At 31.7% G+C, this 21,448-nt stretch overlaps 1 protein-coding gene across 2 annotated transcripts in view; it reads left to right on the forward strand.

Annotated features, from left to right (window-relative positions):
* The window catches only part of hook (hook microtubule tethering protein), a 63,466-nt gene extending 42,148 nt beyond the window's left edge, over positions 1–21,318 (forward strand). Inside the window, exons 22-24 of one of the 2 annotated variants that reach the window (XM_076497371.1) lie at positions 479–550; positions 2,045–2,169; positions 20,758–21,318. In XM_076497371.1, the coding sequence (XP_076353486.1) occupies positions 479–550; positions 2,045–2,169; positions 20,758–20,779 (219 nt within the window). In that variant the 3' untranslated portion in view covers positions 20,780–21,318. Of the gene's footprint in view, positions 1–478; positions 551–2,044; positions 2,170–7,162; positions 7,324–20,757 lie in introns of those variants that run through there. The other variant, XM_076497373.1, reaches the window with a different exon arrangement.
* The last annotated feature ends 130 nt before the right edge of the window (positions 21,319–21,448 follow it).

The raw sequence follows: 21,448 nt of genomic DNA on the forward strand, positions 1-21,448 counted from the left end.
GGGAGTTTCATTCCATTTTTGAAAGTTAGAAATTAAATCCAAAACTTGTACAAAATTATATTTGAGAACACTAACAGATCTCTTGTTGAAATTTCTGTATGATCAAATCACAATTTTAGGGTTAAATGGTGTACAAATATTAAAGTTCTGTTAGGCCATAGTTGTTTTTTTAAACCTCCATTACTGCATGTATTCAGAGGAAAGTCATTTTCATTATTCAATGTTATAAAACATGTTACAAGAGGCAAATGAAACAAATGAGTAATACACATTAAGTAAAAATAAATTTTTATCTGTTATGTATAATTTTGCTTAGAGTTCCTGATAATTGGCAACATTTTTTAAAACATAATTCGTTCATTTTTTCCACCCATTTCTTGAAAGAAACTAAAGACACATTCTTATAAACATGAATTTGTGTATTTTCTTAATGGAATAAAATTATTTTTAATGCAGATTTTTTATTTTCTGTAATTAGAAAGATGCTGAAAAATCAAAAGTGGTACAGGAAATGGAAGAGAAACTTCTGTCAACGGCTTTTTATAACTTGGTATGTTGAAGAGTTAAGACTTTTTATAATTTGGTATGTTGAAGAGTTAAGACTTTTTTTATAATTTGGTATGTTGAAGAGTTAGGACTCTTTTCTAGAGTTACACCAAATTTTCATTTGTTTTATCCATTTATTGCAGTAAAATGATCTTTTAATTGTTTAAAACAGATGTCTGTATTGTGCTTTGTCTTTTCAATTAATATACATTTTTGGTACATAATGATAATTCTGATTTCATGGTGCAGGTTTTACTTTTGTTTTATTGAGAAACATTTCAATGTAGCAGAAAATGATAAAGCTATTGGCCATGATATTTAGCAACTTCATTAGAAGTTTATATAATAGAGACTATCTAATTTTTCAAGTTCAAGACAAAGTGTGAGGTTAAATCATCTTATCAGAAAATTAAAAATATTGTGATTTGTGATGACTTCAGAATGACTAGATAAATTTGTGTAACTAATCTGAGAGTTGAATGTAATAAGATCATTGTAACATTTATCATTTTATTTAATTTCTGAATTCAAGCTAAACTCATTAATGAAATTAAAAATCAGCTATGCCCTGCTGTGTGATATGTCAACACAATAGCTGAAGGAAGTAAACGTTAGAATCTCAAGAACCTTTGTAGTAATTTTGATTTTGGATGACATTTAATCGATATAAGTAAATCTAGAATGTGAGTTTGAGTGATATAGGTTGTGGAAGATGATTTTACCTTTTATCTTTTTAAGTAAGAAGATCTTTTAAAAGTTAGGACTTAAATACCAAAAGCTTGTTAAGTAATGGAAATCAAGCCCAAAAATTGTTATAAAAACAGGTTAAAATGTAGATTTTTGTTTTTTCACATTTCTCTTAATTTGACCATTGTGGCTCAAAATCAGGAGGGTGTAAAAAAAATCTATTTCTTGCACAGCTGTTTTTATAGCTTTCAGATTTTGAGGGCAATTGATAAATTAAGAACAACAGGCAGAAAAAGAAATCGATACTTGTTTTATAACAAGAAGTTCCTTCAAGTGTGAAGGTACATTTACACTTATTACATGTTTTGCTAAATTTTTGATTAATGGTTATGAAATTCAGTTTCAGTACTGCACGTAAGAAGTGGTGTTATCTTCTACTCTGAAGTTTTGGTATAGAATGTCAGAGTTAATGTTATTTATGTTTTACAGATGACCTGTTTGCAGGTTTCATTTGAGTAAATAAATAAGAAAAGGTGAATTTGAAAACCCAAATAATGTGTATGATTGTCATTAACACTATTCTCTTATTATCGGTGAGAAAACTGATGTTATACAGCACCCTTTAATGTCTCAAGACCAAAAATTTATCTTTACGTATGTTTAGGTATGTCTACCTAGAAAAGTTTGCTCTGGTTAGTACCGAACCAGATGAGAGTATAGAGATCACACAGTCCCATGTTGATAAACTTATACAAGTTTCTAGACGTTTTAACTTTCTTAGAATTTTTGTTTGTTTGTTTGTTTACAATAGGGAGCTCAATTGCAACGGAAAACAGCAGAAGAAAGATTGTTACAAAACCCGACTACACAGTCTTTCCTTACGAGACAGCGACAAGCCACAACGAGACGACTTACTAATCCTGGGGTATCAACCAGGTAAGCTACAAAGGTTGTTGGTTAACTGTAAAAACATGTTAACTAGAAAGTAAAATAATTTTCAAAGAAAAAATTTGAGAAGAAATTGTTTTAATTTGCTCTTCATAGGATGTCATTGCACATTCAATCATTTGTAATGATTAAAAAAAAAGGAAATTATTAAACACCATCATGCATGTATAAAGTAAAACAAAACACATGCTTATTATAATTTTTGTTCATTGAAATTTTTATTGCTATCACTTTGAGATAGAGTACACGATTTTGGTCAAAGTAAATGGCCAGTAGGGAATTCTTTTACAGTAAAGGAATGGTGGAAGGGTGCATATTGATTAAAGTCAGTCATGCTTAGGAAGATTTGCTCTGTTTATTACAGTATTTAAGTGTTTGAACTAGTTGAGGGTTGGGATTTTTACTGCAGTCCCATGATGAAAAACATTTGAAGTAGCAGGTGAGGGTATAAATTATTACAGTTCTATGACAGGATTATTTTGAAGTAGTTGGTGAGGATATGGGTTACTGCAGTTACATGACAGAGGATTATTTTGAAGTAGTTAGTGAGGATATAGGTTACTGCAGTCCTGTGATAGAATATTATTTTTAAGTTATGTTAATATATTTGTAAAATAAGTTTGTTATTTTGAGATTTTATAGTGTTTGAAATTTAATAATAATTAACAAGGAATGTAGAGATACAGTATTCATAAAAATCATGACTGGAAATAGAAAATGTGTTTATTAACCCTAACTACCCTAGTGTTTTAATGTCTTACATTCAAACTTTTATTAACTTTTTATTTATGTTATTTCAATTAGAACAGCAGAAAATCTTAGCTAATAATTGATATTCTAATAACATGTACATTTTAAATTCTTAATTCTACAAGGCAATAATTTAAATTGTGAATAGTGTTAACACATTTACTCATAATATGTCATCATTCCTATATTATCCACCACCCCTTAAAAAAGTATGAAATTAAACATTAAATACTGTATATAAAATCATCACTGCTCAGATAAACCACATTTATTATAGGTTTCAACTTTGATTACAGAGCTATCAAATAGAAAATCACTCTCTCCTGTCACATCCTCTTTCATGATTTGTTAATAGTTCACCCTTACATTTAATTATATCTTACCTATAACCAATAGGATCTCAAGGTTTTCCTATATCAAATGACGTGCTATATAAAGTTATTTTCTTAACGGTTATATGTCAGTTTCGCTCTAAGTACAAACAGCGTTCCTGTGACAAATATAATATAATGGCTAGCTTGGATGAATTTGTAACAAGTGTTGTCACAGAGCTAGGAAGCCAGAAAATTTTTAGGAGTAAGGTAATTTGTCCACCTTTTGCAAGTTATTAGTTTATATTGTTTGAAATATTATTTATTTCTTGTTTTTCAAGTTTATTTATGTATAATTATAAAAGCAACTAAAATATAAATATAAGGATATTTTTAGGTTTGTTGGAATCAGATTAAGTGAAATAAATAATAATAAAAAACTAAGAATGTTTCATGAGGCACATACGCGAGTTTCTTGTACTAATTATAGTGTAAATTGAGCTGCAAATTCTTTGAGTGACTTACAACTTTATAATATAAGTGCATGGACTCCAGTTAATCATGGTTCAAAGGGTAATAAAATCTCATAAAAATATATGTATAATGTTGTGAACTTAGAGATAATTAGGACAATTGAATGTGGTTTTATATTGTAATATGAAGTCATTATAGAAAGCTAAAAAGGTTAATTTAAATTCATTTTGATTTTTTGTTTTCGTGGTCACAAGGTCAGTCAGATTTATCATTCCTGTTGTGGGTTAGGTGAGTAAAAATGACATAACAGATAAGTTTTTCTGCAAAAAAGCATCTTAAATGTATTTAGGAGGTCTTAGGGATCACTCAAAGGAAGTTTGAGATTTCTAAGATAAGGAAAAGTATTTTTAATATCAAGATGAAAATTAGTTTGCACATTGACTATTCAAAACAAATACTCAGTATATTTATAAACAAATCTATATTTCTTTTGTTATAAATGCTTCACAAAAAATATTTTTTCTGTGTTTGTGAAGATGTAGACACTATATTGAAAGTTTAGAAGTATTAAATGTACAAAGACTTTAAATGTGTGAAAAAAGGTCACATGGGCAGTCATATAAACTGACCCATATTGAAAGAGTTAATATGAATTACAGTTTTTTTGCTTTTGAGTCACCATCATCCTTTTTCAGGAATGTTAATCATAAATTTGAGTAACATCTTTAGGTCACTGTTTGATCATAAATATAGTTAACTGTGAGACAGTTCCCTATTTGCCCAGAAACTTAGTAGTACATATTTCAATAATAATAATAATCTTTGGCATGATTATGTAGATTTATTACCAACTTTGATTACTTCTGTCATGTTATGTGTACATAAATACTTTAAATAATTTCATGAAATGAAGATTTGAATTATTTTATATTTTTCAGTAGTTGTGATAGAAATATAAAAACTTGCATTAGAATTTAAAATTACCATTAAAATGTAGATACAGGTGAATAAGTGCTCATGATAAACATGACATGACTATAGTGATTTATATCTTTTTCATCAGAAAGTTCACAAGTTATTGTTTCTTGCTTACAAAGCTTTACATAAATCAAACATTGCTTATTGTCATGTGGATAGAGTGGTGTTTCACTTGAAAAGACAAACGAAACGTGATATATCCTCCTCAAAAAGACAGACAAAACCTGATATATCCTCCTCAAAAAGACAAACAAAACCTGATATATCCTCCTCAAAAAGACAAACAAAACGTGATATATCCTCCTCAAAAAGACAAATGAAACGTGATATATCCTCCTCAAAAAGACAAACGAAACGTCAAAAGACAAATCCTCCCTCCTCAAAAGACAAACGAAACGTGATATATCCTCCTCAAAAGACAAACGAAACGATATATCCTCCTCAAAAGACAAACGAAACGTGATATATCCTCCTCAAAAGACAAACGAAACGTCCTCCTCAAAAGACAAACGAAACGTGATATATCCTCCTCAAAAAGACAAACGAAACGTGATATATCCTCCTCAAAAAGACAAACGAAACGTGATATATCCTCCTCAAAAAGACAAACGAAACGTGATATATCCTCCTCAAAAAGACAAACAAAACGTGATATATCCTCCTCAAAAAGACAAACAAAACGTGATATATCCTCCTCAAAAAGACAAACAAAACCTGATATATCCTCCTCAAAAAGACAAACGAAACCTGATATATCCTCCTCAAAAAGACAAACGAAACGTGATATATCCTCCTCAAAAAGACAAACAAAACCTGATATATCCTCCTCATAGTCTCTAGGGAAAAGAAAATCCAATTTTATAAAAAAATAAGAAGAACATACATTCTGTGTAACATTACGTAGTTCCTGTAAGCATTTGTCAACCTTCAATAAGGTATAGCTTAGTACACTGGTTTTATGTATATGATAAACACTTTTTCTAAAACACATGTTTTCTGACAATTGAGTAATTATAGCTTATCTAAATAGCATAGTCTGTCAGTTAAATGTAACGTTTGTACTTTTCATTAACAATTATCAGTGGTCTTAAGATATTTAACAAAAACTTTTTACCATTATTTAAAAAAATATTTTTCCCATTTAATGTTTACTGAGGGACCCACTGAACTTGTTAAGTTATGGTAAAATAGAATAACAGCAACTTTTACAGTAAGCAAGTTCTGACTTTAATAGTTGTAATGTTTTATCGAGGGACTCTAGTAACCTATGATCTTCTGAACCATGGTACTGAATCATCATTCTGAAAGGGTATAGATTACCAGAGTCCTCTGACAAAATATTATAATAATTAAAATCAGAATGTGCCTCCTGTAAAAGTTGCTGTTACTTTATTTTTGAATTAATTATCAACTTCTTGCTGTTTGATTTTTGGCAAGTACACTGTTAATGTGGTATCATGTTCTGAACAAGTAACTATTCTGTTGAAGGTTTTTTTCCCATGACTTCTTATTGTACTGAGTGTGTGTATATGAAACAGTTTATCATATATATGCTGTAATTTTTCCACTGAACAAATTACTTAAGGTTTTGTAGTTGACAGGTATCTTTCAACTACAGTGTGGGTTTTCTTCTGATATTTATCCAACTGTCTCTTTACAATATTTATGTGTGAAAGAATAGTTTTCTTCTCGATAGGCAAATATTTTTTGAAAGTGCTAACTGCAGTATCGAAAAGATCGGCTACATCTTGAAAATTATTCTCTATAGGCTCACACACTAACAGTTTATTATAGGTGTGAACAGATTCAGTGTGTTTCCAGCATGGGAACTTACAGCTCAAACTCAGTTCATGCATGTGTCAAACAGTGTTTACTGACTGCAGTTAATTAAGTTATTTTTTGCATGCTCAGTTTTATGTTTTTAGTTTGTTTTTTTTCAGTCCTGATATTACTTTATCAAAATACAATTTTGAAACTTTAATAGTTTGTTCTTTTCGCATGCACTAGAATTGGCTGATGTTTGATATATAATTTTATTTATTTATTTTTCACTTAAAGTGAATGAATGTGTTAAACATACAAGAAGCTGTTGTATCATGCTTGAATCAGTAAATGCTTTGTATTAGATAAACTAACTTACTCCATTAGTAGTTGTTAGTTATGTAATTAAAAGAACATAATTATTGTGAAGGTAAATCATTAGCTGGCGAGTTGTAAGTTTAGGGTTAATGAACAAACACATACACATGTGTGTTCATTAGTTGTGAACTTAAAACTCACTAGCCATATGTGTATATAATTTTTTTTTATGATTTCACTATCAACTTAGCACTTTAAAAAGAAATGTTGCATTTATAAATCTTCTGTTGTTTTAGACATCAGGCTGTTTTACATCATGGTAATATAATTACTGAACTTTTATTTTTTGGTTCTGAATGTAATCTTGTGTTTTTTGTTTTTTCTTTCAGTGAATTTTTTGACTGCTAATCCTTTGCATGCAGACACAACACTCGAAGTCCTGACTATATGTTTCAATACAACACTTGTGTTTTTAGAATACTTGTGTGGTGTTTTCAGACAAGCATCTAATATTTATGTGCATCTTTAACCAGTGGCAACTACACTGACATTTTAAATGTTTTGTTTTTAAGAGTACTTTGTAAAACTCAGTTTTATAGTCTCAAGGTGTAACAATTAATGTTCCTTTGATGGGTTGTTAATTTTAGTTGTTTATGGGTATTCTTCTTTATTATTACAGGTTTGTTTTTCAGGGATTGTTAACATTCTTTAATTCTTTTGTTTTAGCTGTTAGTAAAAAAAAATCGTACTTTTATAGATAAGTTCCCAAGATTGAAGAAAAGCTTTACTTGTGAACAGCTTTTAATTATTTAATGTAGGTTATTTATATATATATGGGGTGGGGGGCAATGCACGAAATACAGTTTTATCGAAAATTATTATAAAAGATGGTTTTTTGTGTAAGGACTTAGGCTTACAAAGCATTTTGTTCGTAGAGTTGAACTGAGCTTCACACTGCATGACTATACATTACTAACTTGTTGTGAGATAACTATTAGTTGCTGTTTTTTGTTTATTTGTCCTTGTATTCATAATGTACATCAGATCAAAGTAACTTTATTTTATCATTTGCATACACTGTAACATCTGTTTGTTCTATTAGCTATACATATATTACCACAGTTATTGGTTAAATTTCCATTTTATAATGATCAGTTACATTGGTTAGTTGTGGTTTTATTTTTTTATTTTATGTTGTTTTTGTGTGAAAGCTTTGGGTATCCTTGTTTTTATGACGTCAGAGATGACCGCGCTTGTGAAAGCCACGTCACTAAGTTCATTATGAATATTATCAGTAATTTATAAACAAACAAACACCAGCATCTGAAAACGTATTACCAATTAATATTTAAAACATGTTTACTTTAATGAATACCCCTTGTTTGTATTGTTTTCTCTGTGTTGTAACCACACTTAATCATCTCTTAACTGAGTGAGTTTACAGGACTAACCAGAAAGTGATATATTTTAACTCTCTTTTATCTTATTTTATAAAGGAATAATACTGAATCAGATGACAGTTACATTTAAGTAAGGGGCCAATCTTTATTTTTGAAATTTAGGAAAAAAACAGACTTTGACAGACAGATCTCAGGATTAAAATAACAGTAAAAACAACAGTTTGTTTGAATTATTTATAACATTTAGTAACCACCTTTCTTTAGATAACAATAAAAAATATTAGTGGTAGTTTATAGAAGTTATATGTTTTTGCTAGGTATTAGCATAAGATGGTTAGATTTTTGCTGTGATATTCAATATAGGGAAATTAATCTTAGCACAATGCTAAGAAAAAGTTGTATAGACTGAAAAAAAATATATATGGATAGCAAGATATGTCATAAAGAACAGTGCACAGTGACCTTTATGAAAAACTGTGGATATGAAACTCCCTAAAAGACAATCAACAGAACATATAATACATGTTTTTAAGAGAACTGCTTAACTTGCGTAGAAGTGTCTTTGGATGTGTTTAATTAACATTTGTCTAAAACCAGCATTTCAAATATCTTCTGTTCTTAGATTTGATAGTTCACACAAACTTGTATTCTTGAATAAGGATTTTGTTTTAAGATATAGGAACAACTTATTTATTTACAGTGTTTTGTGGAATGTATTTGACAATAACACATTGTTTACTTCAACCACTGAGAGATAAAAGTATATCATTGTGAAAAGTGCTGCAGTCCTGTGGTATTGTGAGGGGGAGGTGATAATCCTCTCGCTTCACGTGCAAGGGGAACCCCATTCCCATACTTCAGAAGCATATTGTCTACTATGTAACTTTCTTATACATTTCAGATGTGGATCAGTAAAGTAGTAATAAGGTTGCTAATATTGGAACACAAAATGAAAAGTTTTATCATGACCTGAAAGCTTTCTGGCTTTGCATTAATGTGTGTTAAGTGATGTTTTTCTGAATTTTCTTTTTATTAGCAAATATTGTAGCCACATCAAATAATCAACTAATTATGAGAATGAAACTAATTTCAATCTATTTTACAGCATTTTTGTGAGCCAAAAATAGAAGACCATTGAATGTTAATTTTAAACAAATTGTAAACATTTTCAGAAACCAATATTTTTTCAAAACATATTTACCATCCACTGACACTGTAGTTATTTCTCAATATCCAGAGTTTCCTTTTTTTTTTTTTCTCAATGCTTGCTCTAGTGGGGTATAAAGGACTGTAAGTTTCTCCATCAACTTCAGTTTGCCCTCTATCTAAGTACTGTATACAAGCACCTCATTCTGATAATGTAATTGCTTTTTCTTGACAAAGCATTCTTGTGATTATTTACTATTTACATTGTGATTTTGGATGTGGTTATCTTTTTGTTTATACTTATACATTATTTAACCAAAAAAACAAACTTACTGATGGGTCTGAATTCTTAAGTTAACATTTCTACAACAGCAGTCACACAGACCTCTTCTTTTGCACCTCTGCTATCTGGTGTTTGTCAACAGCTGGGAGAGGGGTCACTCTCAGTCGAAACGGATCATGGGTGTCTCTCTGGGGAAGTTCTGAGGTGACTTTTATAAATAACCCAGGAACGACTAGTGAGAATTTAACTTATTTTTCCAGCTCCTTCTTTTACCAGATCAGCCTCAACAGAGGATCATTTTAATCAGTCACCTCCAGCCCCTTTTTGTCACTTGGTTACTTGGATTTATAAAGTTTTGGGGTCTCTCCAATTGCATTTGACTCTGTTACTTCCTTCCTTGTTAGTAGAACAAACAAGTGACTACATTGTTTTTTCCTTCATCTTCTGATATTACTGTTCATGCTAGGAGATTTGCCACTCAGTTTCACAATGGGGTAGCTATGCCATGTCCCCTATGTCTATCAAATCAGCATACATTTAATTATCACCACTAGAGGGTCCTGTTTAGATTCTCAATGGATGAGTGCTTCTTTGGACCTTTGTGGATCAAGATTGGAACATAGTATCACATTAAACAGATCACAGTTTTCCTATTTTTGTTACTCTCATGACTGTTCTGAGATATTTATCTTCAATATAATTTTTATCTGAATCTTATTAATGTTCCCAGTTTGGGGGCAAGTTGGGGATTTTGCTGATGTATATCTCAGTTAGATTATCATCTTCTGTTCCTTTGGTTTACTGGCTGACTTGTTGTTGGGATTTTTTGGATAGAAACACTTGGCTAGAAGGAGTTTGTTTATTGTCCTCTGCCCTCAGGGAATTATGGAAGATTCCTTTTCTCCATCCCTTCTTATTTGTTTGAGTTTCAGATATATTAAAACCCTGAATTGATGCAGCCCATTTATATTCTTTGTTATCATCAGTGACTTCTTATATACCAGCTCTAACTTGGGAGTATTGACCCATGTTATTTCCCAAACTTTTCTTTGGTTCCCCTAATAGGGTCCATCAATATTCTCTAGGATTTTTGGCTTGGGCAGACCCACAACAATGGCATCGGTGACTGTCTCGGGAGTAGGGGAGCATGATTACATCACTTCCTGGATATCTGGAGTTCTTTCACCCAGGTATCCCAGGTTTCTCCGTATTGTGGCTTTAGGATTCGTCATTCAGTTTATTTTACCTCCATTATTGTGTGCTTAGCTTGTTGCCATTACAACTCCAACAGATCCATGATGAGTGTAGCTTTGTTTCCAGGCCATTTTTCAGAAGCATATTATCTACTGTGTTTACTTTCTTATACATTCGAATGTGGATCAGTAAAGTGGTAATGAGGTCTCTAATATTGGAATGTCGAATACAAAATGAAAATTTTTATCATGAGCTGAAAGCTTTCTGACAAAAAGACAGTAAGAGAGGATTGAGTCCTTTTTTCTGGAATATTATTCCCATTTATGTGCAGTACCCAAGAAGACATGAGATTGGCATACAATCGTTTATCTATCTCACCTCAAACAGTTTTTAGATCCTCCTCACTTCATAATGGGATTTTTTCCATCAGGGCTCTGGATGACCAACTTCCTTGTTGCTGATGCTTAACTCCATATTCCCATAGCAGAATCTTTCCAGCTATTTTTCATGTTTGTGCACAATGGTCATGTGCTAGAGTTCTGGGATCTTCCTTTTGGTTTTGTATCAGCACCTTATGTCTTCTACAGAGTTGTTTGAGTTTTTTCTCATCACCTGTTGTCCTTGGGTCTGTGTACACATCATTATATGGACAATTGGCTCCATCCTGTCAATTAGCATAACAAGATTCTCAGTTCCTCTTTTCAGAAGCTACAAAAGTGAGCTTACTTATCAGATTAGAGAAATCTATTTTTTCATTGACATAGTATCTTGCCCATTTGGTTGTTTTCTCAATACTCACTAAAGTTACCCCAACTAACCCCTATCAGGCTCCAAGCCATGGAAAGAGCCATCAGGCTTTTAATACTGTCTCCTTCTTTTACTGTGCAAATAGTTCTATCTCTTTTGGGGATGTGGGCATTCCTTGAGTCTTTCATTCCTTTGGGACAAGAACATATGAGGTCTCTTCAGTAGTTACAGCATGCTAATGGAGTATTCATTCCAATCCCTTGTATGATCCTGTCTCACTACTCAGGACCAACATTGTAAATGGCTGTGGGATCAGAGCAACACTAATATTGGGGTATCCATTCCTCTCACCTTATCTCAAGATGCATCTCTTCAGAGATGGGGAACTTAAGAACTTGGACAGCAAACAAGTCTACCCTCCATATCAACGTTCTCAAACTTTTTGCAATACACTGGGCAATGGTTTAAAATCTGTCTCTCTTGGGGAGGGGGGGTAATTGTCATAATAAATTCTGGTAATTCCATGGTAGTATCTTAAGATCTGTCTCTCTTGGGGGGGGAAATTGTCATAATACATTCTGGTAATTCCATGGTAGTATCTTAAGATCTGTCTCTTGGAGGGGTAATTGTCATAATACATTCTGGTAATTCCATGGTAGTATCTTAAGATCTGTCTCTTGGAGGGGTAATTGTCATAATACATTCTGGTAATTCCATGGTAGTATCACAGGTTACTCATCAACAAGGCACTCATTCTCAAGACCCTTATTTTCATACCTTTTATCTTCTTCACTGGGCTCATTCCCACTGTTGGTGGATAAATTTGTGTCTTTTAGCATGTCATGTTCCAGGAATGATGAACTTAATTGCATATCACTTGTCTTGACCCAACTGTATTTTCCAATGGAGTGTATGCTATATTATGAGGTTTTCAGTGGATTTGCTCTTAGTTCTGGTCTCACCATATTTATTGGATCAGCATGCTATGGATTATTTTTGCCAGGATATTAAAAGGAATTATCATTACTTACCCAATTGAATTTCTAAAGGTTGCAACAGGCTTTATTGAAGTGGTGTGTTACATAAGACCATCTAGTCACCCATTGTCTAGTTTCCAGTCACTTGGGTGGTGAACAAAGGCTTTTCCTCCAGTGTGTTCAAATGTGTTCCATCACTCTTAGATAAGAGGGTGAAGTTGAGGATCTTCTCACCAGAATTTCCAGGGTGTTTTTTTACCAGATGTCAGTGGGAGTGACACCAGCTTCCAAGGGAGCCCATTAATATTTCTGGTACAGATTTTAGATGAAGCTATCTGGTTGAGGGGTACATGGCCCTTCTTTTTGATCAGAGTTGTTTGCATATAATGAGATATTGGTACTATGACCCCTTAATTCCAACCCCAAGTTATGGAACCTTTGCTGTGTGGTTGGGGCTAGCCTGTACTGATGATTACTCATATTCTAGTCATTAATATAGGCCATGTTCCAGGTGAAGAATATACGTGTTCTGGATGTATTGTAGTTACCCACTATTGTACCATTTTGTCTCATATGACACTCCTGTTCTATACAGACACTTCCTGTATAGATCACGTCTGTACTGTCCTCTCCACCTTCTCAGTGTGAGATTCTAGCTATACTGTCAGCAGATGGTAAGTATGTTTTGGAAATTAACATTTTTCTAAACTGCAAATATATTTCCAATAATACTTACTTCCCCTACACTCTCCCACCCTGCCTTCACACTAAAGAGCCAGTTTATGTCTTGAAAAAGTGATTACATTATGAGGATGGGATGCTTATATAGAAGACACATTGAAGTTGGTGGATAAATTTGAAAATTAGATTTTCCCTGAGGCATTTGAGTGAGGTATAAAAGACTGGAACAAACTTTTTCAATAATTTCATGGGCAAAGAGTGGAAACCCTGGAGACAGAAGTAGCTATAGTATCACAGGAGGTAGGTATTTTTGGAAATACAGTTTCAGTTTAGGAGGATGTTAACATATTTACACTTGTATAAAATATATGCTGCTTTTTAAGATTCTCACATGTAATGCTTTGTTGGCACTTTCTTTTTAATTAAAAATTTGTCAATGTCATACCCAAGTTTGATATTGTAAATAATAGGTTGTAGATATTTTTTAGAATAAATGTATGTTGAAGTATATGGTATCATTGGACTTTTGATATATGCAATTGAAGTGAATGAAAGCTGTACACTCTAAATGTTTAGATTTTGAAGTTTAGGGCAGTTAGTAGTGTTTTTGTATTGTAACTTTTTACAAAGGTTTGTTTGTGTCATGTTAGAAATGGATCATATAAATCATTATCTCTAAGCACTTCCTTGCTTTATGGATGAGCTCAAGCTTAATTTGAGGGTTAGTTTTATTTTGTGCTTTATTATAGACTTTTACAAGCATCTTTCAATTAAAGTTTCTTTAGTTTATGGTAACTTTAAATAACAGAAGTCTTAACTTACAAGGTACCTCATTTTCCTGGTCTTTATATTCCCACTATGAAGCAGAGAGGGTGATTATATCAGAGAGGGTGGTTGTGTTGGTTTACTCCTCTTCATTTACCCCAATCTTTCAAATAAGATATCTCGAGATTGGATGTAGGGATTTTGACCAAACTTGTGCAATAAGTACTACATACAAAGTTATAGGCCTAACAAACTTTTGAAGGTCATGGATTTAAGATGTTAAGGGTAGAAGTTTGTAACTTAAATGTGACTTCACTTGGCTGATTTTTATGCTTCCAGTGTAAAGCAGATTGGGCATATTTGTTTACTTTTATCTGTTTATTTGTCTGTCTGTCATGATTTTGTAGACAGGATATCTCGACATTGGATGAATAGATTTGAACTACATATGTACGGAAAGTACTACATACAAAGTTCTAGGCCTTTTTGGCTGTTGGAGGTTGTGGGTCAGAAGTCAGTGATAGAAGTTTTAACTTGCAAGTTATATGGCTGATTTTTAACTTTTTATTTTTTTTCTTATTCTTTGATTTCAAGAAGCTTCTCATTTACATAATATCACCAGGAAATATTTTTTTAAAGTAACTTATAACATTTTTTTCCAAAGTATATTTTAATCTTGTACTTCCTTATAATGCCTTAAATTTCTAAACCATCCTCAAGTTTCAAAGAACGCTTCCCTGATGTTTGGCATGAAGGTTTATTCCTGTCATTGCACATATTTTTTGTTTGCTCAAGTTTACTTGCAGGTCTGATAATGAAGATGAAGACAGTTTATAAAACATTTTTATTTACAAAGTTCGAACTTTTTGGAATAAACTCATTCCATCTTCAGCGAAATCTGAAAATCGTATTATGAAGATGGTTATTCAATAAAAGTATAATATCACAATCACTAGTTTACTTAACTATTTTAAAAAAATTATAAACAGAAAAATAAGACAAAAAATTAGATATATTTGACAATGGTTGAGTTTAAGTGTGAAATTTTAAAGACCTTTGTGAATCAGGTGTTTAGCTATGAGTAAGCTTTTGTTAGCATAGAGGTCAAGCTCTGAAGATCCTGTGGTTATAAGAGAGAAATAATTAAATGAAATATTGTGATCTGTGGTTTCAAAATGTGAATGAATGATTGAGTGGTTAGGTTTTGAGTACTGAACAGTTGTTTCTGTTAGATACTGCTAAATGCTCACAGACTCTAATATTTAAGTGATGTTTTATTTTGCCAATGTACATGATTTTACAGTCAGTGTGTGTATTTATAGAAAAGCTGTGAATGTAGAAGTTTAGGTAGTTTATTTTTGTATTGAAATAAGTTTTTAATGTGAGGTCTAGATTTGTGAATCAATAAAAGGAAAGGAGATAATGAGAGAAAATTTGTAGACAGTGTGGCAGGCAGTGGAAATTTGTTGTTTAAAAAGTTGCAGTGGAAATTTGTTGTTTAAAAAGTTGCATGCTATCTTTGTTAGAAAATCAACTGGATGGCCATTACTTAACATGTTTGTATAGAAAGGTAACATTTGTGGGAAAAATAAAATAATTCAAACAAGGATTTAAAATTCTGTTTAACAATGATGTGACCTGATTATGTTTGAAGAAATTGGGATAAAACTATTAAAATTAGTGTAGAGGCCATTAAAAGTTCTTTTCGATAAACAGTGTGTTTACCCTTTCTTTGGTATCTCTGAGGTTTAGGTATGGAAGGGAATTATTCTCCTCAAGTTTGGACCTCAACTTGATGTTCACAGTTAAAATCAAATCAACTGTAATCCTTTGTATTTGTGTTTCATTATGCCATTGACTGCTTCTCTTCAAAACTAACCAAACTAGTTATTGTAATATTTCTTCAAAACTAACCAAACTAGTTATTGTAATATTTCTTCAAAACTAACCAAACTAGTTATTGTAATATTTCTTCAAAACTAACCAAACTAGTTATTGTAATATTTCTTCAAAACTAACCAAACTAGTTATTGTAATATTTCTTCAAAACTAACCAAACTAGTTATTGTAATATTTCTTCAAAACTAACCAAACTAGTTATTGTAATATTTCTACAAAACTAACCAAACTAGTTATTGTAATATTTCTTCAAAACTAACCAAACTAGTTATTGTAATATTATAGTTATTACTCATCGTCATAACACAATTTTCAGATTTGACTGAAGATGGAACGAATGTATTCCAAATTGTTCAGATCTTATTAAACTTCATTTTCCCCATCACAAATCCGTTACTTGCATGTAGCCTTGAAGTTACAGATTTGTAGTTCTCACATGCAGTGTAGCTGTCTTTTTTTTTTGCAAGATAAGATATGCTTTTATTATTATGATTTTTACGTGTGTTTTACATTATGTTCATTGCCTTCAATTGTTATGAAGAATTTCTTCTGTCCTTTTTTTTTTTCTTTACTCTTTCTCATGGCCATGTATCTTAAAACATGTTTGATAACTGTCTTCTCCTGATGAACCTTACAGTATTGTGTCCAGTTGAAATGAATGAAAGTTCTATTATCAAAATGAATTGCCTTTCTAGTTTTGCAAGGTACGTTTACTAATTTTCTCATATCTTGGCTATCCAGTTGTTGTTTTATATTCAGACTTTTTTATTGTATTTATTATTTACTTGATTTGTTTTATTTATTCTTGCACAAAAATATTGTCTGATGTGGTTTTGCTTCTCTCTTCCTTTCACCATCTGATCGTTGTTCTAGCAGTTATATGTTTATTTACCTCTGTTGTTTGAATAGTGTGAACTGGAACCAACTGATGTGACACAATTGTGTCACCTATTAAATCTTCTCATTTCCAGGTTTCTCATTCCATAACTGCAGTAGTTCCACTGATATTACTTAGGCTAAGTGTGACCTAATGAATAACTTTTCAGGCTGTGGATCAGAAGATCCAAGCTCACACTACACACTTTCAGATGTTTGTACATTATTATATTGACAGTCAATCTTGGTATTCACTGTGGAGTTCAAGTGGTAACAGGTGTTGCTGATTTTCTGCCTTCTTTATAATTAGAAGTTTAAAATAATGAATTGGTGTACCAGAATCTTAAGGGTCTCTGACCTGACTGTTTTTCCAATATGTGTATTAAAGTACTTTCCATGTTGAAATTACTACAGTCAGTTACCACATTGCTTAAATGCACATAATTAATAACAAGTCCTGTCTTCAGTCAAGTTTCGGCTTGTCATTTTCTACTGTCAAGCTATGAACATTCCTTTTTTAAACCCATTTCTTTAGTATTTTGGAACTTTTTTTTTTTCCAGTATTCACTGGATTATAGACCATCAGTCATTCTCAATATATATGTTCCACAGTAGATTAATCCCCAATTTATACCAACTTGTACAAATCTCTATTCTACTTCTTGAAATTATTCTACCCTCACTCCAGTAGGGCATGACACTGAGTCAGAGCCAAACAATACAAGTCTTATGGAATGACCAGTCAAAGAATTAATTGAAGCATACAACCTTCTTGCATCAAACTTTATAATAATTTACTGACGACATCAGAACACCTGCATGAAAAGTGAATTATAGATATTTTTTATTGTGATGTCAGAAAAACATGTAGGTTCAAGAAGGTTTAATAGAAGATGATGAAACCCCATAACATGAACACTTTTAAAAGATGGACTTTCTTCTGTGTGGAATGATGGTTTAATTCTTCAAGTTGTATCATCATTCTCAGTTTATCCTTGCAAAAGAAAGGTTCACCTTTCAAAAGTGCTCAAGTTACAGGATATTTCTAACCATCGTTCAGTTATCTGTAGTTGCTTATCAAGTTCTTCAAAGTTGTTTCAAAGTCTGTTGAAAATACCTTTCTCTTTGCTCTCTTATAAATGAAAGAAAATGTTATCTACAAGCCCATGGTAGCTTTTAACACTCCTACGAAAAGACGTTTCTAGTCCTGATTTCTCCAAGCCTGTTCCCCTGGCTGTGGTTTCGCTAGATAGTAGATAGGGACAGTGGGAATCTCGTTAATCCATTCATTAATGGATTTAAATGGCAATTTCATTTAAATACAAAATTATTAGCCTAATATTAATAACCTTTCAAGTTGCTCTGGGGCCTATTAGGTCCCACTTTTCATAGGAGTGTTAATCAGCTAGGTATATTAACTGTACAAGAACATTTCTCCACTTTATTTGGTATCTTTATGTTTTAGCTTTTTTGTTTATAAGTTATTTGCACTTTGTGTCTTGAAATTTGAAATGAGAGACAAGAGAGAATGTAAACATCACCTATCAACAAATCTTTAGCTACTCTAACAAATAGTTGGATGTCATAGTTACTCTTATAATACAGCCCAAAAGTGCAAAATGTGATTTTGTCGCAATGGAACACAAACAATGGACATTTAGATTTACAACTCTGGCAGCTTACCACAAAACTTCACCTGGCCTAATTTTATGGTCAAATGCTGACAGGCAATTCCTTTTTATGCATGGATTTTCTTTGTGGCTCAATCACGTATACATCTTAGTTGAACATGTGTTACTATCACGTGTACCTATTTTTAGTTAGTTGTAGTTTTTTTTATTGGTATTTGAATGTCCTAGTTAGTTGGAAATGTGTATTATTCATGAAATTGTTTTTAGTAAGTGGCAAGACTATTTTTCTACACAAATATTTTATTTTGTTTTTAGTTGTGGTTCTTCACTAGCCAACCTTATACTTGTTTTGTTTTTTACAAATTAATTCATGTTTATTTCTTGTTAGGTAATTCTTAAACAATCCTTTACACCCAGAATCCTGGACCTTTTCTGTTTATTTCTGCTCCTGCACCTAATATTATTTCTACTCTCTTTCTAATTTTGACTTTCAACTAATTTATTTTTAATATTTTCTTTGTTCATTTTTGCACAAGTTTAAACTGTCACTTGAACAAAATTGATATTTTAAGTTCTTAACTAGACTTACTACTTTTTGAGAACAGCTGTTTAATGAGATAGTGTTATAATCTTTCCTTTCACCAGAACTTCTTGTATGCCATCTCTAGTTCAAAATGCTTCTTATTTTATGCTTGTTGAAACTGTGGCTTTTATCCAAATTCTATAAGTTTAGAATCTTCCATGTGTTAGGTTACAACATTAGTAGGACTAGCAAATTACCTGTGGTGCAAGTGCATTAGATCTGCATGCAATGTATTCAGGCCTTCATATGGCAAAATGGGAAAATCATGACCGCTATTGCAAATCTACATGCACACAATATAAAAATTTTACTAAGTTGGGGGTTGCATATTGCATAATAAAAACGTTTTTCCAGTATCATGCATATAAGCAAGAGCTTCATCATTGTATGATGTTTATCAGTTTCTTTCCTTTCTGGTTGACATCAGTAAAACAAAAAACTGAATTTCTCATGCTGCCTTATTTGTTGTTTACTACATTATAAAATCATCCACTCCAGATTCATCAAGTGTCTGCTTCTCTTACAGTAATCAACAGTAGATTTCTAGAATAAAGTTATCTTCTTTAACCTTCCCAATGGCTCAGCTATGTCTACGGACTAACAATGTTAGAAACCGGGCTTCAATGCCCATGGTAGGCAGAGCACAGACAGCTTATTGTGTAGGTTTGTGCTCAACTTCAAACAAACTTCTTTAATGACAAAAAGAGCAACAACTAGTATCAGAAGTGGACATAATTTTAAGTGATCTTTCCATTCCTACTCCAGGTGATGCATGACCAAAACCCTCTACTTTCTTTTTTATTCAGTTAAATGAATGAGTTTGTTACGTAAATAAAGCTGTGCATTGGCTTGTGTATTTTAAATCACACCCTCTTTCCTTTAAATGAGGGGGAAAGAAATGATCTTAAGTAATATCGTTGTCATTTATAAAGAATGAATTGTAAAATAATGTGAAGTGACAGCTAAGATGAAAAATAGGAAAATTGCTTATGATATGAAAGTTTGGATGCTTATTTTCAGTTCCATTTCTGCTGGTGACAGTAGCCAAACTAAAACTGAAAAAGGAAGTTTTTTTTTGTGGCAACATCATTAAAACTTCCACTTGCAAACTAATATAGTGACAATATGAAATATGTGTTAAAACATTTTGTGTTGAAAACAATAAGTTTTATTATGAAATGTAATTGATTTAGTTGATATTTTAGTTCAAAAGTCTTATTATGTTCTAGACCTTATTTTAACTTGATTTCCATAATTGTTAAAATGTTTGTGATCTTAACAATATTGAGTGTCCACGGAAATCTGTTTCTTTTTTTGACCATGTAAATTTTTTTTTCTATTTTATTTCATTTTCTTTAGTTGTGTGCTAATGTTAATGATTCTTAATGTGAATAAAAAATTATTGAGTGAAATATTCTTTCATTATAATTGAAGTTAGAGAAACTGATAGTTTTCATTCTTTTTTTTGGCATTTTATAATGTTTAGTTTACCCTCTAAAAGACTTAAGCTTGGTGGTTACACTTCTCGCATTTTTAAGCCTACTGTTAAATATGTTTGGAAAGAAAATGCAAATAGAAATGTTGGGTAAAAGCAAACTTTTCAGGAGAAATATTTTGTATGAATTATACACCTGTGATCTACTATAGTTCATTGTAATCTTTACTGTGGTTTTCAAAAGTGCATGTGATTACAGAGTTTAAGGTTTCATTCATTCAGAATGCATGATTTTTAATGACCAAACAGAAAGGGAAGTTATTTTATTTAGATAAGGAAGATTTCTACAGTTTTGTAATTCATACAGGTGTGGTTTGAGAAAGAAATAATCTGGCTGGTCAGCTTTTGGTCTTCCATTCTCACCTCTTCAGTGGATCTCAAATTTTTATAAACTCCTGCCAGCTCAGACATATTTACCATAACATTTGGACTATAACAACTTTCCAGCCATGAGCTGAAAATGTCAAACAAATCATGTTCGAGTTAACAAAGTGTAGAGGTATATTTTAAAACCTTTATTATAATATTAAAATTATAAAACAATAAAATTGTATATTTTAAAACATTTTATTCTTTATAAACAGTTCCACTCTTGTTGACATAGACTGTATTTCCTTGTTTATTTATGTAAATAAAATTATGGTATGTATGTTAAGAAATTAAAATCTTTCCCTGACATAACCATTCTCTTTGGGAGTGATTTGGTGAAAGTCCAGTTTGCTTCACTAAGATACAAGTTTCATATTTTCCCCATTTTTAAATTTTACTCTGCAAACTTTATGAGAATATTATTATTTTCTCTGTGAGATGGAACTGTGAGAATAGGTATGTGTTTTATGAGAAATATAATAAAAGTTTATGAAAATTATTGATTTACCTGACTATTTTCACCTTACGAAGGTCACTGACTGTTATGTATAAAAATCATTACTTTTGACATACTATTTATGGGTAAAACATTTGTAGTTTCAGTCACTAACTACTAAATAATGGTAATC

This window comes from Tachypleus tridentatus, chromosome 4 (assembly GCF_004210375.1).
Source record: "Tachypleus tridentatus isolate NWPU-2018 chromosome 4, ASM421037v1, whole genome shotgun sequence".
Classification (NCBI taxonomy): domain Eukaryota; kingdom Metazoa; phylum Arthropoda; class Merostomata; order Xiphosura; family Limulidae; genus Tachypleus; species Tachypleus tridentatus.